Source organism: Apteryx mantelli, chromosome 13 (assembly GCF_036417845.1).
Source record: "Apteryx mantelli isolate bAptMan1 chromosome 13, bAptMan1.hap1, whole genome shotgun sequence".
Classification (NCBI taxonomy): Eukaryota; Metazoa; Chordata; class Aves; order Apterygiformes; family Apterygidae; genus Apteryx; species Apteryx mantelli.
In genome coordinates, this window is record NC_089990.1 from 3,644,448 (window position 1) to 3,658,797 (window position 14,350).

General features: G+C 55.5%; 1 protein-coding gene across 1 annotated transcript in view; it reads right to left on the reverse strand.

Annotated features, from left to right (window-relative positions):
* The window catches only part of F8 (coagulation factor VIII), a 28,149-nt gene continuing 13,799 nt past the window's right edge, over positions 1-14,350 (reverse strand). Inside the window, exons 11-26 of the mRNA XM_067304069.1 lie at positions 13,973-14,184; positions 13,474-13,624; positions 13,062-13,271; positions 8,962-11,596; positions 8,237-8,402; positions 7,154-7,360; positions 6,332-6,560; positions 6,019-6,201; positions 5,693-5,809; positions 4,685-4,756; positions 4,220-4,305; positions 3,555-3,710; positions 2,594-2,738; positions 1,505-1,653; positions 748-924; positions 1-472 (exon numbers count right to left, since the gene is read on the reverse strand). Coding sequence (XP_067160170.1) covers positions 317-472; positions 748-924; positions 1,505-1,653; positions 2,594-2,738; positions 3,555-3,710; positions 4,220-4,305; positions 4,685-4,756; positions 5,693-5,809; positions 6,019-6,201; positions 6,332-6,560; positions 7,154-7,360; positions 8,237-8,402; positions 8,962-11,596; positions 13,062-13,271; positions 13,474-13,624; positions 13,973-14,184 — 5,051 coding nt within the window. The 3' untranslated portion in view covers positions 1-316. The remainder of the gene's footprint in view (positions 473-747; positions 925-1,504; positions 1,654-2,593; positions 2,739-3,554; positions 3,711-4,219; positions 4,306-4,684; positions 4,757-5,692; positions 5,810-6,018; positions 6,202-6,331; positions 6,561-7,153; positions 7,361-8,236; positions 8,403-8,961; positions 11,597-13,061; positions 13,272-13,473; positions 13,625-13,972; positions 14,185-14,350) is intronic.

Here is a 14,350-nt window from a genome sequence, read left to right on the forward strand (position 1 = left end):
TACTGTTTAATTCTTCAGCATCGCATCTGACTATATGGCAGGTGGTGTATGACGGACAGAAAGAGACCGATAACCTGCTGCCCGCCCCGACAGCTCTGCAGGCCTTCTCCTTCCTGGCAGCGGGAGCCATCAGCATGGCCGGAGCCGGTGGAAAGGGAGGAAACTGTGCTGATGCCACCAGCGCCTGGTGGACCTGTGCAGCAAGGGCGTCCTCGCGGGGCTGCTCGCAGCGGTGGCCCTGGCCCCGGTGTGAGTTCAGCGTGTGGCTGGACGCGGGTCCTTGGGCCGGTGGTGTCCATGCCTGGTCCCGCAGCCGTCAGTACTCTTGCTGTGTGTCACAGCCAAGGAACTCTGTCCGCAGGGCGATGTAGTTGTGCCACCGGCGGGGGTGTATCCTCACGTAGCGGGCAAAAAGGGGGGGCTCCAGGGTGTTCATCACTGCGCCAGTGTGATCTTGGTTTGCCTTAAAAATCTGGAAGGGAGAGAGAAATCAGTAGCGCTCTCTCCTCTGCTGAGCTCTGGTGCAACGAGAGCCGCAGGGCATCCATGCCTCGGGAACAAGAGCAACCCAGACAAACACCTCTCAGGAGGGCTTTGGGGAGAAAAGAGCCCAGTCCAGCTCACCGCTCTTGCAAAAAACCCGCAAGCACGCTTGCTGCAAAGGGCCGTGCTTGCAGCCCGGGGGCTGCTGCGAGGGAAGGCAGGGTGACCGTGGGCTGCCTCCGGCCGTGGGGCGGCTCTGCCTACCTTCTCTTTGCCGTCCTGCAGGACTGGGCTCCAGTGCACGCCGTTCTGGCTGCTGGAGACAGCAAACTCCTTCACAAACATGTTGGTGAAGACAGCCTTGGCGCCTTGGGTTATGATTGCGGTCACCTTCTTGGTTACTTCGAAGTCCACCTGCAGCCACTCGCTGGGGCTGTTGGTCTGGGGGGAGGACAGACTGCCTTTAAACCTTTGGCAGCCCCACCAGGAGCAACAAGAAGGGCACGCTCAATGCCGCTGAAGCCAAGCTGGACCTGCGCAGTCCTGGGTTCCACCTGCCCCGTCCGGTGTCCTGTTTGAGCTGCTGGGTGCTATCAGCATGACAACTCTCCTCCCTGTATGCTGGCAGCCTGCACAGTGCTTGCTGCTGTACGCGCTCCCCACATAGCCCAGGACCACCTCGTCCACTGAGAATAGCCCTGGCCCATATCGTCCCTGAGCCTGCCCATCCATAGCCATCCCTAGGCCCTGCCAGGGAGCATGCCAACGGCAAAACCGGACAGCCAGTTCCGGGGCAGGGCTTCATCCCAGCCCCTGGCCCTCCCTGGGTATGAATTGTGGCCCAGAGCCCAGCACCAAGGGCCGTGGAAGCCCTGCCGACAGGTCCTCCCTTGCCTACTGGGCAATTGCTGGACTGCTGACCCTGGCAGGAGAGGCTGAGAGGGTCGAGCCTGCCCGCTGGCACCCTGCCGGCCTGCCCGTGCCCCGGCTGCCTGCCCAGGGTTCTCCTTGCGTGGGCTACCTTTGGCCTCCATGCGTTGGTCCTCCCTTGCCGGTTCAGGCGGGCCTGGGAGGGCGACCAGCTGGAGAGGACAGTGGAGATGTAGGAGGATGCTGAGATGCGCTGGTTGGGGATCCCTCCGTTCTCCATTCCAAGGGGCATGGAGCAGCCTGGAAGAGAGCGGAGCGATGCTTGTCAGAGAGGACAGCAGACCCGTCAGGGAGATGCATCCTGGTCGCCCACTCCTCTGGCTGGGTGGCCCACGGGCCGGCTGCCCTGCATGCACTTTCCCTGGTAACAGAATCTCCTGTGCCTTGCTGCAGTCTCATGGTCCCTGCGCTGCTCAGGGCTCTCGTCTCCAGCACGGGTCTGGCTGGGGGGTACCAAACTACACCTGCCACTAGTCCCAGCTTCTTTCCTCCTTGGAGATTTTATCTTGGAGGTATTTGAAGAATTTGTGCATCTGCCAGGACATATGGAGAACCTGGACATGTCTCCAGGCAAAGGATACGGCAGGGAGACACGTTGCACACACGTGATCGGGTATGCACGTGCGTGTGTGCGCACAGGCTGTTCTCGGCTGCCTCGGAGCCCGCTGGCAGACGTGTTGTGCAGAGCAAAGCACGGCCGCTGCAGCTTGTAGCTGCTGGAGTGTCCGACCCTTCTGCTGTGGAAAGCTGAATAAAAGAGCCCAAAGCACCGCTGCTCTGGGCCATGCCACAGGCCAGAGGAGTCATGCCTTGGAGTGGTGAAAGCAGAGGAAAAGCCAATAACATCTGCCCCAGCTTGTTCCCTCCTCCCCCAGACTGAGCCAGCAACACTCCAGCCACCCCAGGGGAGCCAGCTCTGTCCTGGTGGATGCCCTTTCCCAGCTTAGCTGCTGCTGGAGGCTTCCAGTGGTTTAGGAGAGGAGCTCTCAGCCACGCAAAGCTGTGATGTTGGTATCTCTAAGCCCATAACGAGATTTTCCAGCATTGCTCCTCCAACATCTTGCTCCCATCTCCAGCCTCCTCCTTGCCCCTCCAAAGCCAATCTTGTGCTGAGGAGTCATGAAACGCGTGGCTCAGGCATGGTGCTTGGCATCAGGAGGTCCCTCTGGGTGGGACGTACTGTTCAGATCGCAGCCGATGAGCTCCATGCGCAGCGTGGTCCGGATGCTGTAGTGAGTGGGGTTAATGCGGATGTACCGGGCTATGATCGGAGGGTTGAAGCGATTTTCTTTCACTCCAGTAGCATCCACGTTTGCAAAGAAGAGCTGAAGGGAAAGGGAGAGAAGGGACTGTTGCACCAGTAGAAAGAGACCTGTACAGGACAAGGACTAGCAGGGATAAGGTCACTTTAGTTTGACACTTCTATATCTTGCTATCATCTTTACAAGAGAACAACAGCTCTGGGAAATTACCTCAGCTGCAATTCAAACCAACGAAATGTGAGTGGACCAAATCAGGGTGAACCACTAAGAAACAGGAAGGGGAGAAACGTAGGGTCCACCCAAATTAACATTTTTTAAATTTTCACCAAACCAAAAAATAAAAAGGTATCCATCCTGGGACTTTTGAACCTGGGAAATGTTTTGACCACAGTTGGTGGAGGCTTTTTAGACTTTTATGGTTCTTTTCTTCTCCTGTCGAAATGATCAGTTTATGTGTATTCAGGGTTGTGGGTTTTTCCGATGAGTAGAAATCCCCCAAATCATTTGAATCTGCACAGTGTTTTTAGAGAGCCAAATTTGCATTTGGGGTCAAAAAAGATATTCAGGCAAAATCTTTTCTCTAGCTCTAAATAATATGCATCATATTGTTAAGTGGTGTATCTCACAGCCACATGTGATCATGGAAAGAAGTCAGTTAATTCAAAATGAGACAGACAGACACAGACAGGAAGCCCCTTGCAGATCTGTGAGCTACAATTCAGTCATCCCAGCAGTGAATGCTTTCTCCTTCTGCCCTACTTGAACATCTCTAGGGCTCAGGGAGATCTAAACCCTGTGTACAGAGCTTCCCAGTGCTAATCACCCCAAGAGACCCCATTTTGGGAAGACACCATCTTTCTCAAGGCCTGTTCATCTCACCATCTGGGTGCTGGTAGAGTTCCCCTTGTATCTCCTCCACCTTTGCCCATCAAGGCTGTAGAAGACGACAAACTGGGAGATGTAGAGACTGGAGAACTTTTGTCGAGCCCCTTGGGTTTTTATGCCGTGAATGATCATGAGATGCAAAAGGTCCACCTGAGAACAAGACACGGGGATTCGTTTCTGAAGGAAAACGCAACCCATATTCAGGCAGTGCATCGTAAATGCGTAGAACTCACTTCCTCATAATATAACTGAGCACAGGTTATGAAACTAGTCAAAATAGTCATTTATAAAGGCACAAGTCAACCAGTAGCTGAGAGAGGACAGGGGAGAGCTCTTTCTTAGAGATGAGCTATTCTCTCTTGTCCTTTGGGGAATCTTTGCACACTCCTCTGCTGCAACCGGACCGTTGAGGCGATTCCTCTGCTGCGCTGAGGATGGGTCCGTTGGTCAGGCTGGCCCAATGATGGCCAGACTGACTGTCATTAGGATCTTAACTAGTAACAGCAAAGCCCCATTCCCTGAAGGGAGAGCAGGGAAACAGCAGGACTTCGCTGGGGAAATGCCAGCCATGTGTCCGGTCCTTCCGCACAGCCCGTCGGCTGCAGGCATGCCCTCGCTACACCCCCAGCAGTGCCTCCAGCCACAGCCACAGCTCTTACCTGGATCCAGGCGTTGCTGCGGTCAGTGCTCCAAGCGTTGATGGAGCCAGTGTTATCCAGCCTGGCCAAGCGAGGGGCCCACTGCCCTACGAGGAGAGCACACGGGGGAGATAAGAGAGTGCTGCTGGCCCCAGCTCGCTCCCTGGCGCTGCCTGGCCCAAGGCGGTGAGAAATTCATCCACAGAGGAGCGGGAGCCAAGGCATTCACACCCAACGACAGGGCCTGAGGATCGCCGCTCTCCTAGGGGTTAGTAGCCACGTGTAGGGCCCTGACACGATGGACCAGGCAAGTGGGAAGGCACCTCCAGGTCCCAAGGGGGATCCTGAGATGGGCATGGATGGGAGAATGACCGTCCCGGGGATCCCAGTGTGATAGGGCTTTGGCGAGGGAAATCACTTGAGTTGCGTTGGCTGAACTTGCCCCAAGCTTAGCCTTCTTCCTTGCCGCAGCACCCCCGTACTCACCATACTGCCCCGACGCCGTGATCTGAGAGTCTGCAATGTGGCCAGAGGCCAAGCCAAGGGCACTCTGGCAATCTGCAGCCAAACGGGAGAGGGAAGGGGAAAACCAGGGAGAGTTCGTTAGATAACGAGGCTTTCAAAAGAAAAGCCTAAGCTGGCGAGCAGCCTGCAGGCTCAGGGAAGGTGTCTCAAGCTCCCCCCAAACCCCCCAGGCCTGTTTGCCTTGCACCACGCAGTGGGTTTCAGATGCCTCCCCATCCATCCCTGCATTTTAGGGGTGCTCTAAGTCCTGGCTCGTGACCCCAGCACCAGCAGCAGAGGGTTCCCGGCCTCAGCCGCAGCAGCCTCTCGCCAGGCTGGTGCTGCACCCTCCTGTCCCCATGACCCTGATCTCCCATCCCTATGTCCTCATCTCCCAGCTATGCTGACAAGTGTCTCCTATACCCATGTCTTGCTCCTGGGCCTGTTTGCTGCTAGGCAGCATCTTTTAAAAACAAATATCACGTCGTTAAAGGAAAGCCTGCCTGACACCCCCATCTTTCAATGTCTCTTCTGGTCTGCTGAGCGCTGGGCTGTTTCTCTCTCATGGTAACTATTATTTTCAGAGAAGCCACGTCTTGGCATCATTGCCATACGGCAAACACTTCTGGGGAAAACGTGGATTTGAAATCTTAAACAGATTTTTAACTTCTGGAAATATTTTCTGGCTGACATTTAAGTCTCCTTTAGGAAGAGGAGAGAGCCTGTCACTGCGCGAGGTAAAATATTAGTCTCACAAACCGTTTCCCCCAACGTTTAGTCAAAGTGAGGGAGAAATGTGTCGATTTTGGAATGAGCAGAGTAAAAGGTTTCCCAGGGGAAACCCCGAGAGCCCGGGGTGACGGGGGAGCCTGAGCGCCTCTCGAAAACGTGCCGCGTCGTGGCGCTCCAGCCCCTCTGCCCCCGTCCCCTCGGCCACCGCTCCCTGGCCAAGGCTGAGCCAGCAAGCGGGGCACCGACGGCGTCACTCACTCAGGTTGTACACGAGGAAGAGGGCGCTCATCCCGGCTTGCTGGTGCTCTCCCACTTTGCACTCCACCCGCCAGATCCCGGCGTGCGAGGGCCACATCTCCACCGTCCCAAAGACACCTGGCCGAGAACGGAGGGCAGAGCAAAAGAGCCGTGATGGGATGCCGTGGTGCCAAGCGCTGTGCAAGCACAGAGCTAGACTATTCCAGGTCCACTTCCCCATCCTAGCTCTGCCTCGCCAGGCTTGGCGCATTCTAACGGGCACGGGCATGAAGCCACCACAGCCAGGGTGTGCACGGTAAATGCCCAGTTCCCACGCCGCGGCTCACCGGGATAGAGGTTGTAGACTCCCATGCGATACTCCTGGTTAGTCCTGACGCTGAACAGCTGCCCATGGAAATGGACGGAGTGGATATCCTCCGTGCTGCCCATGTTCAGGAGATGCCATCGGACCCGCTGCTGCTGAGCCATCATCAGCCCGGGCAGCGTGTCCCTCACGTAGCCGTTGATGGCTAGACAGAAGGCAGTGGTCAGGAAGAGCCAGCTCATGGGACCACTCAGGGTCCCTGACAGGAGCTGACCAGCTGCTTTCCCAGCCTAGCACAGATCCTGGGATGGGAGGGAAAGGGGAAAGGTCCTCACCATGGAAGGAATGGTTTCTCTTAAAGTCAGGGTTGTCCTGCTGGATGCGGCAAGGTGGGCGGCAGTTCCTCTCCATGTTCTCCTGGAAGTACCAGCTTTTGGTCTCGTCAAAGATGGTGAAGAGCAGGGAGAACTCCTGCACAGCCAGCTGCCGCCTGAAAACGAAGCTCAGCACCCCATGGCGGCAGATGATCAGTGGCCCAATGAGGCCAGAGTGAAGATCCTTCTCCTGCCGGGAAGCCGGGAAAAGACAGGTTTGCCTCAGAGGGGGAGGTAGTGCTGATGCCAGCGAGCTGGCGTAGCGCTGGGGAAAGTGGTGGAGTCCTGGTTCCCACCGCAACTGTCCTGTGTACAGGGCCTGGCCTGAGCGGGGTGGCAGGGACATACCGGGCTTCACTGGGGGATCCCCCCTCTGTCCCCAGCTAATAAGGGCTGCACGGTGTTTTCACCTGCTTTCAGAGGAAGTGGCGTCTGTGCATCTGTCCAACTGTCCAACAGTGCCTGCCCTACTAATATTGGAATCCAAGGGCCAAATTCAACCAGGTTTGGCAGAGGGGAAATGGATTCAAGAATGGGCATTTCCTACAAGTCTCACAAAAATTTGCAACTAGGGAAAGGGAAGAAACACAAATGGGGAAGGGAAGGGAAAGCAGCAACGTAACTTCATCACTGTATTAGACAGCTGAGAATCCACGCTGCCAAGGGCTGCTTTGAGCACACCACCATAGGAAAAGCCTTGACCCCCCCACAGCCAGAGCCCCAGGCGTGCTGCGAGATGTTCAGTCTACCCAGGACTGCCCCGTGCCACAGGTTCCCACCCACCAGGTCCATGCTGGAGAAGTAAGCCCAGGCCTTGCAGTCAAACTCCTGGCTGGTGGGTGCCATCTGGGGCAGGACTTTCCAGGAGTACTGCCGGAGCTCGCCAGGCTGCACTGCCTCCTGGCCCTGCGTCGCACCGTGCGTCTCCTCGTAGGCTTGCAGCGTGGAGTGGAAGGAGAAGGGCCGTGAGGCCAGATTCTTGAACGTAACCTGTGCCGAAGGGAAAGTGAAGCTGAAGGAGCGTCGGACAGGGCTACGCACAGCTCTTAGAGAGCCCTGGTCCACAGAGCAGGGCTCGGATCCAGTCCCAGCCAGCTGGTGGGAAGAAGGCAGCCGTGTCCCCGGTGCCCAGACCCGCAGATGGGCCCCATGCCTCAGCCAACCACTGCTGAACCCCAGTCTGGGTCTGCAGTGTGATCCTCGGAGGAAAGCGCATCCCAGACATGTCAGCAGGATGAGGCTCTCCCCTGGCTTAATGGGAGCCCAGCAGAGCTGAGCCAAGGTCAGCTACATGAATTCTCTCCGCAGCCCAAAGGTGCTGAATCCATCCTGGGGAAGATTTCAGTGAAAGCTGGGCAACTTCTCCAGGTATAGGAGTCCTGAGCCTGGTCAGGGGCCCTTCACCTGGTCCTTGGGTTGATGCTGAAGGACCTTTGATGGTGAGTGAACCCAGAGCCTGCTCTCACGCAGGGATCCTGAAGGAGCTGTGCTGAACCCTGTTTGGCTCAATCCCCATTTCACAATTTCTTTACCCAAAAGGTGGCAGAGCCCAGGAGCTGTCCGGGCTTTGCTGCTGCAGGGAGCGGGTCTGTCTCAAGCACAGGACTTTGCAGCTGCCTTTGCTGTAACACCTCGAGGTTCCTGTTGGCCCATTTCTCCAGCTGCTGAGGTTCCTCAGAATGGAGGCCCTGCCTCTGATCTGGTGCCATCCGTGTGCCACACAGGGTGCCAGCAGGGCAGCTTCTGCCCCTCAAGCCCTCGGGATGAATCCACAGGAACCACAGAGCCCACAGGCCTACCAGAGGCAGGGGGGAAGGGGGGGGGGGAAATTTCAGGGTTTGTAGGGAACGAGAACTTTCAATTCACCATGATGACATCTTCAACTTCTGCCCTGATGTACGGCCCAAGGATGCCCAAGTGCTCATCCAGCTCTCCGCGCATCAGCGGCTGAGTGAAGGAGTTGTCCAAGTACTCTCGGAAAACCACCTTGCGGTACTGCCGGAAAGGCTTCCTCCTGCCGCCCAAGGGGTCCCTGCAGGGATGAGGGTGGTTATGCAGGTTGGGGCAGTCCCCTTGAGGGAGGGCAGCCGTGGCAGGGCTGGTGTGGGACCCCGGGTGCAGCCACGTGCGCCCATGCAAAGTCTGCACCCCAGTGTCCCGCACAGCTCCAGGCCTGCTTCCTCCTCCAGGAGCACTTCTGAGTCATCAATGATAGCCTAAACACGTGGGCTCCCTCAAAGCCTTGACTGCATGGTCCAGGCAGGAGCCACCAGACCATGCTCATGGGTGCCCAGGGACAGCTCTTGAGCTGGCCGGAAAGCTGAGCGATTTGTGGGAGTGAATGGGGCAGATCTGATTCACCAGCAAAGCAGGGCTGCCGGGCAGACCCTGGAGGATCTCTGATCCATTTGCAAGGAAGCTCAAGGTCACGAGATACAAAAATCTCTGTGAGGAGAGATGGCTCTGGGAGCATCCTTCTACCAGCCACATTGCCCACAGATCTGTGATCCCACCTGCCAGGAGCCACCGACTCACACATCGAGCCATGCCATGCAGTGCTAGGGGAATGCGCAGGGGCCGGTGGCACTTACGTGGCTTTCAGGAAGTGCTGGGGTCTCTGATTCCCATATTCCCACATCACCTCGACTGCTGCAATGAAATACTGCCTGATCTCCCCCTGGAAGGAACGTGGGTCATGCTCCTCTTCCCCGTAGATGTCAAAGTCCTCCATGGTCTGCTCTGTGTCACCGTACTCATCATAGTCTGGCTTGTCAGTCTTTGGCCTCGAGATGCTGGAACCAGTCCTGTTTAGAGCCGAGCTCCCCAGGTGGTGTGGGGCACGGCTCCTCTTCTCAGCTGGGCTGCTGCTCTCCCCATGCTCCTCAGGACCTCCGAGGCCCTGGCCCTCTCTCCTCCCAGCTTGTCTGAGGACGTCTTCCCCTCCAAGCACCTGTCGTGCATCCGAACTGGCTTGTGCATATTTGTGTGGTTTCTCAATAGCGCTGTGGTTGAGAGCGGGGTCACTTGGGGACAGGGAATAGTTCTTGGAGGCCAGTTTCGTAGGGATTTCTGCCGGGCTTCGCCCAGATGTGCGCCCAGGCGCATAGTCCTTCTCAGCATCGGCCTCGAGCTGCCGAGGCTGGGGACTGAACCAGGGGCTTTCCTGACCTTGCTGCTCCACAGAGTTTGTCTCCTCCTCCATCAGGCTTCTGTTCTGAGCCTGCTCACTCCAAGGAGCCCTCCAGACTGCATCTCTGCCCTGCTGCCACTCGGCTAAAGCTGGGCTCTCCATGTCCCCAGTGTGTCCCACCGCTCCAGGCAGGGCTGGGTCCCAGTTTGAGGCCGGGTCTCTAGCCACAGTGACAGCCTTCATTTCTGAGCTGCTGGCAGCAGTCACCTTCTTGTTCTCTGGTGTTCCCAGCACAGGGAAGGGGCTCCCATGGGGCTGAGCCCCCTCGCTGATGCTCTGGTCACCCCTGCCTGGGTTCAGCCACCCCTTAGGATGTGGTGTCTCGGGGGTCTGGCCAGACAGACCCTGCTCCACTTTGTTACCCTCAGAGAGGGGTTCTCTGCTGCCAGGTGAACTGGCATTTGGAAGACCTGGACCACGCATCAACCCTCCTGCCTCAGGCTGAGGCACTGTCCCTGGGACAGGAACCTCCTCCTCGCTCTCCACTGACCTGGCTTGTCGGTGCCTGAGATCAGGGCCACCCAAGCTCAGCGCTGGACCTCTCTGTTTAAATCTCTCCTGGCTTTTTAAGAAAGCATTTTGTGAGTGCCTCGTTTCATTGGCCACGACATCAGATTTGGGAAAGGCATGACTGTCCGTCTCTGGCAACCCCTTGGCCGCTACAGCATCTTGAAAAACTGCCTCCAGAATCAATTCATCTGTCTCTTCTGTCGTGATATGACCAGAAGGCTCAAGGTCATTGCTGTGCACAAAGGCAGTTTCCAGAGGGCTTGTGCCTTTGGCAGATTTGCCGGCTTCTAGTTCCATGGCACTTTTTGCAAGCGAGGAGTTACTCTCCTCTGGGAAGATTTGACCTTGTACAGATTTGCTGGGTCCCACATCTGACAAAGAACCATTCTCCACTTCAAAAGCTTCAGAAAAGCCTTGTGAAACCACTTCAGGAGGTCTTTTTTCTAGCCTTGCATCTAGCTCCTTTGAAGAATTATTGCTTCCTTCAGTGTGACTCTGAACTACAGCTTGAGAAGTCCTGTTGTCTTCTCTTTTGTCTGAAGATGCTGAAGGATTAGACAGTGTGAAAGAGGAATTACTATCGGTACTAAAGGTCAGTTCTGTATTTATTGTTTCCCTTGACTTGTATAGATTTAAGGATACTTTATCAGTCCCTTTTAGTGACTCGTCTTTAGCACTCTGTGAAGACATGCCTTGAAGCCCTGGATTGTGCTCCAGGTCATTCGGATGGAATGAGCTCCTGTTCTCTACAAGAGGAGCTCTGCTAGCAGCAAAAGAAATCGTTTCCCACAAGCCTATTGTACGTGACTCCTTCTGCTCTCCCGACTGAATAGTTGGTTGAGGTTCTGCTTCAAGCATCTGTAATGTACTAGCAGACTGGATCATCATCCCTTTTACTGGATCCTGCAATTCTGAGCTTTTTGTCACCTTCTCTCCTGCCAGAGCATCTTCTGGCGCCGGTGTGGCCTGGTGCAGCCATCGCTGACCTGTTTCTGAGCTCGCAGTACCGTGGACCCTTTCACTGACACTTGCTGAGCTTTCTCCAGGTGGGAGAGCCCCAAATCCTTGAACCTGGCTGATGGCTTTTGATAATTCTTCTTCATCTTCCAGGAAGGATTCATAAGACACTGGGTCATAGTTTGTCTCTGGCAAAGAGGACATGGAGATATCAGCTGGATGTGGGATTGTTCCTGAAAATATTGATGTGCCATTTGAAGGGGGATCGGAATTACTGCCATTGCTCAGCAGGGCCCCGTGGCTGGGTTTTGTTAAGCACAGTCTTGGCTTCTCTGTCTCGCTGCTTGAAGAAGTGACATTGTTTGGCTGCTTATTCACACATGGCCTGCGCCACCTCTTTCTCTTAGAGAAGCCCCTGGGTTGTAATTCAAAGGCGTCCTCTTCCTCATAATCCACATAATCTTCCTCATCATCAAAATATTGTTCAGGCTGGCACTGAGAGACTGTGAACTTGGCGTGCATCCCTCGGTCTCTGAAATCAGGGTTCAGGCACCCCAGCATCCAGATGCCTGTCTCCGGAAAGGACAAGAGGACATCATCAGCCCGTTGCACTGGGAAATCAGGAGAGTTGCCACCCCCACGGCATTCCCTTGCTAGCACATCCTGTATGCTAAGGCAGCCTCCAACTCGTGCTAGTGATTTCCTGTTTTCATAATCCCTAAAACATCTTCCACCCAGACTCACAAGACATCAGGGTTGCTGGCAACATTAGAACTGCTCCTGACAAGTAATGTTAGCAAGGTCGGTGTTTCCTGACAGAGCTAGAGAGCTATGTGCACCGGCAAGGCCTCAGCAGCAGCTTGGCAAGAACCAGTTAATACAGTGAGAATCTGCAGTGCCTTCAGGCTTATTCCCAGCAGCAGGGTAATCACCATCATCCACCCCCAAAGACATGCCTGTGCTGTCAAATATAGCTCTCTCCCAGACCCAGTCATCACGTCTTTCCCACTCGGGGAAAACGAAACGAATACCCAGCCTCTTGCTCACATCCCCAGCCAACGCGTTTGCTGCCCACAGCGCCTCTCCTGCAGGTGACAAGAGCGGATGGGGAGGGATGTAATAACCACGCTCTGACGCTGGAGTGAGCTGTCATCTCCTGCTAGCGGAGCTGCTTGCTTTGTTTATATCGGCAAGCAAAAAAACAGAGCTCAAGCGGATGAAATGTTTGGCTGGGATTTAGAAAACTGCCTAGGCTGTCTAGAAACCGTGTCAGCTTGGCTCAGCAGCAGCACTCCCAAGCCTTCCCAAGGCCACAGCCTGCGACGGGCGTCGGTGTTACCCTTCGGGCAGGGCCCTGCTTCCTCCCCGCAGCAGCATCGGGGTATGTGGGGAGAGACGGGCTGTAGCACTGCGGTGCCCCCAGCCCTCCGGGGTGCAGGAGAAGCAAGCCGCTTGCTAGTGCTGTCCCCAGCAGCACTTCTGCCACCCTCCATGGCCAAGGCTCCTGTCTTTGACAGCAAGTCCCTGAACAGGGCATGTCGGGATTCATCACCAGTTGGGTGCTGGTACCCACAGCCACGTGGCAGAGAGGGCTTAGACATGATTAGACACATGACCAGCACATCGGTGTCTGCAATCCAGCCACAAGCCGTGCTGAACCCACAGCGAGGACAGCACTGCTGCTCCACTCAGCCTCCGATCTCCGAGCCAAGGGCACACAGGCACGAGGCCCATGGGGCTTGTGTTACTGCAATCAGTTTATCAGCTTGATACTGCACGTGTCCTTAACACACCCTAACTATGAAGTCAAACACAGTAATTTAAGCCCTTTCTTTGGTTTAAACTTCGGGGGGATTTTAGTCATTGTCTTTCACTTTGCCATTTCATCACCACATCCATTGTTCATCCTTTGCTCGCAGGGCTGCTGAAACACGATCGGGTAGTAGAGCCCAGCACCACCACGACTGAAGATGCTCACTCATCTCTCCTATGATACCCAGCCTGTAGGTTTGTAGAACAGCCCGTGTTACTAACCTGGCTTTTCCAAGCTCATGAAGACCGTTTCTCCGGAAAATGGGAAAAGGGTAAGCACATCCTCAAAGACCGTGTTGCGTTTGAATGTGTTTCCCATGAAGAAGACAGAGAGGAAATCTGTCTGGGCCCCAACGCTTAGGACGTACCAGTACACAACTTCATTCAGGCAGAGGTTCAGTTGGAGGTTGTCAAAGACAAAGCCGTTAATAGCTGGAAAAGAGAAGGGGGGGGGGTGAGACATTTCAGCAGGGCTCAGCTCTCCCACGGTTGCTGCGCTGCTGCATGTTCCCTGCACGTGAGGGGTGGCTTGGGCAAGTGTGCGGGGCTTCAGTTCATCACCCGCGCTCAAGATGCCTGTGCCCTGGAGCAGAGATGGAGGCTTTTGTGGGGACACCCTGGCTCAGGCACTCACTGTGCATCATGTTGGAGATGTAGAACTGGGGGTCCTGCGTGTCCACATGGGCTGGGTCAGTGCAGAACCGCTGGATGTTCTCCGCCAGATACCAGCTGCGATTCTCATCAAAGACCGAAAACAGTACCAACCTCGTCTCATCCGACATCATCTGGAAGGCAGAGAGGGAAGGAGTAATTCCTGGTCTGATTAGAGAGGCCCACAGGTCCCAGCGTGACTGCTGGGTGGATGTGAAGTGGTTTACTGCTCATTCAGAGGGGTTAGGTCCACATCTGGAGAGAATGGAGCATGGGAAGGAAGATGGGGAACGCAGGGGGATTGGGACTGAAGATGGGGTTGTAGAGGGCAGGAAGAGAAACTACAGGCAATTTTGGTTTTACCAAAACATTCCACCCACCACAGTTATTCCAGCTTTTCAGTCTGGCAGTTAAGGTGACAAAGCATCCGCCTCTCAGAGGAAATAAGATGCTCTCTCTCTGCCACACCTGGAAAGACCCACCTGATTTCCCCTCTGATCCATGGATTTCTTAAAGCAGATCAAGAGGGGGCCAATCAGGCCTGAGGCCGTGTCTCGGGTCGGGTCGATGGAGCTGTAGTAGAAACGGGTGAGGCAGCGAGGATCCGCCTGTGTTGGCCCGTCCTCGGTTGTGACCCTCCAGCTGTAGGTGAACGACTGCCCAGGGAGAACAGGAATGTCCTTCACATCCCTAGCTGGTAACACACAGACAAAGGGCAGATAATGTTAGGTCAGGGCTGTTCCTGCAAGGGGTGATCCCGCTCTATAAAACAGTTCAGAAAGGAGGTTTCCCGACCACACGAGCCACATGGAAAACTACCGAAACCCGGGCACAAAGGCGTTGTGGTGGCACAAAAGGGA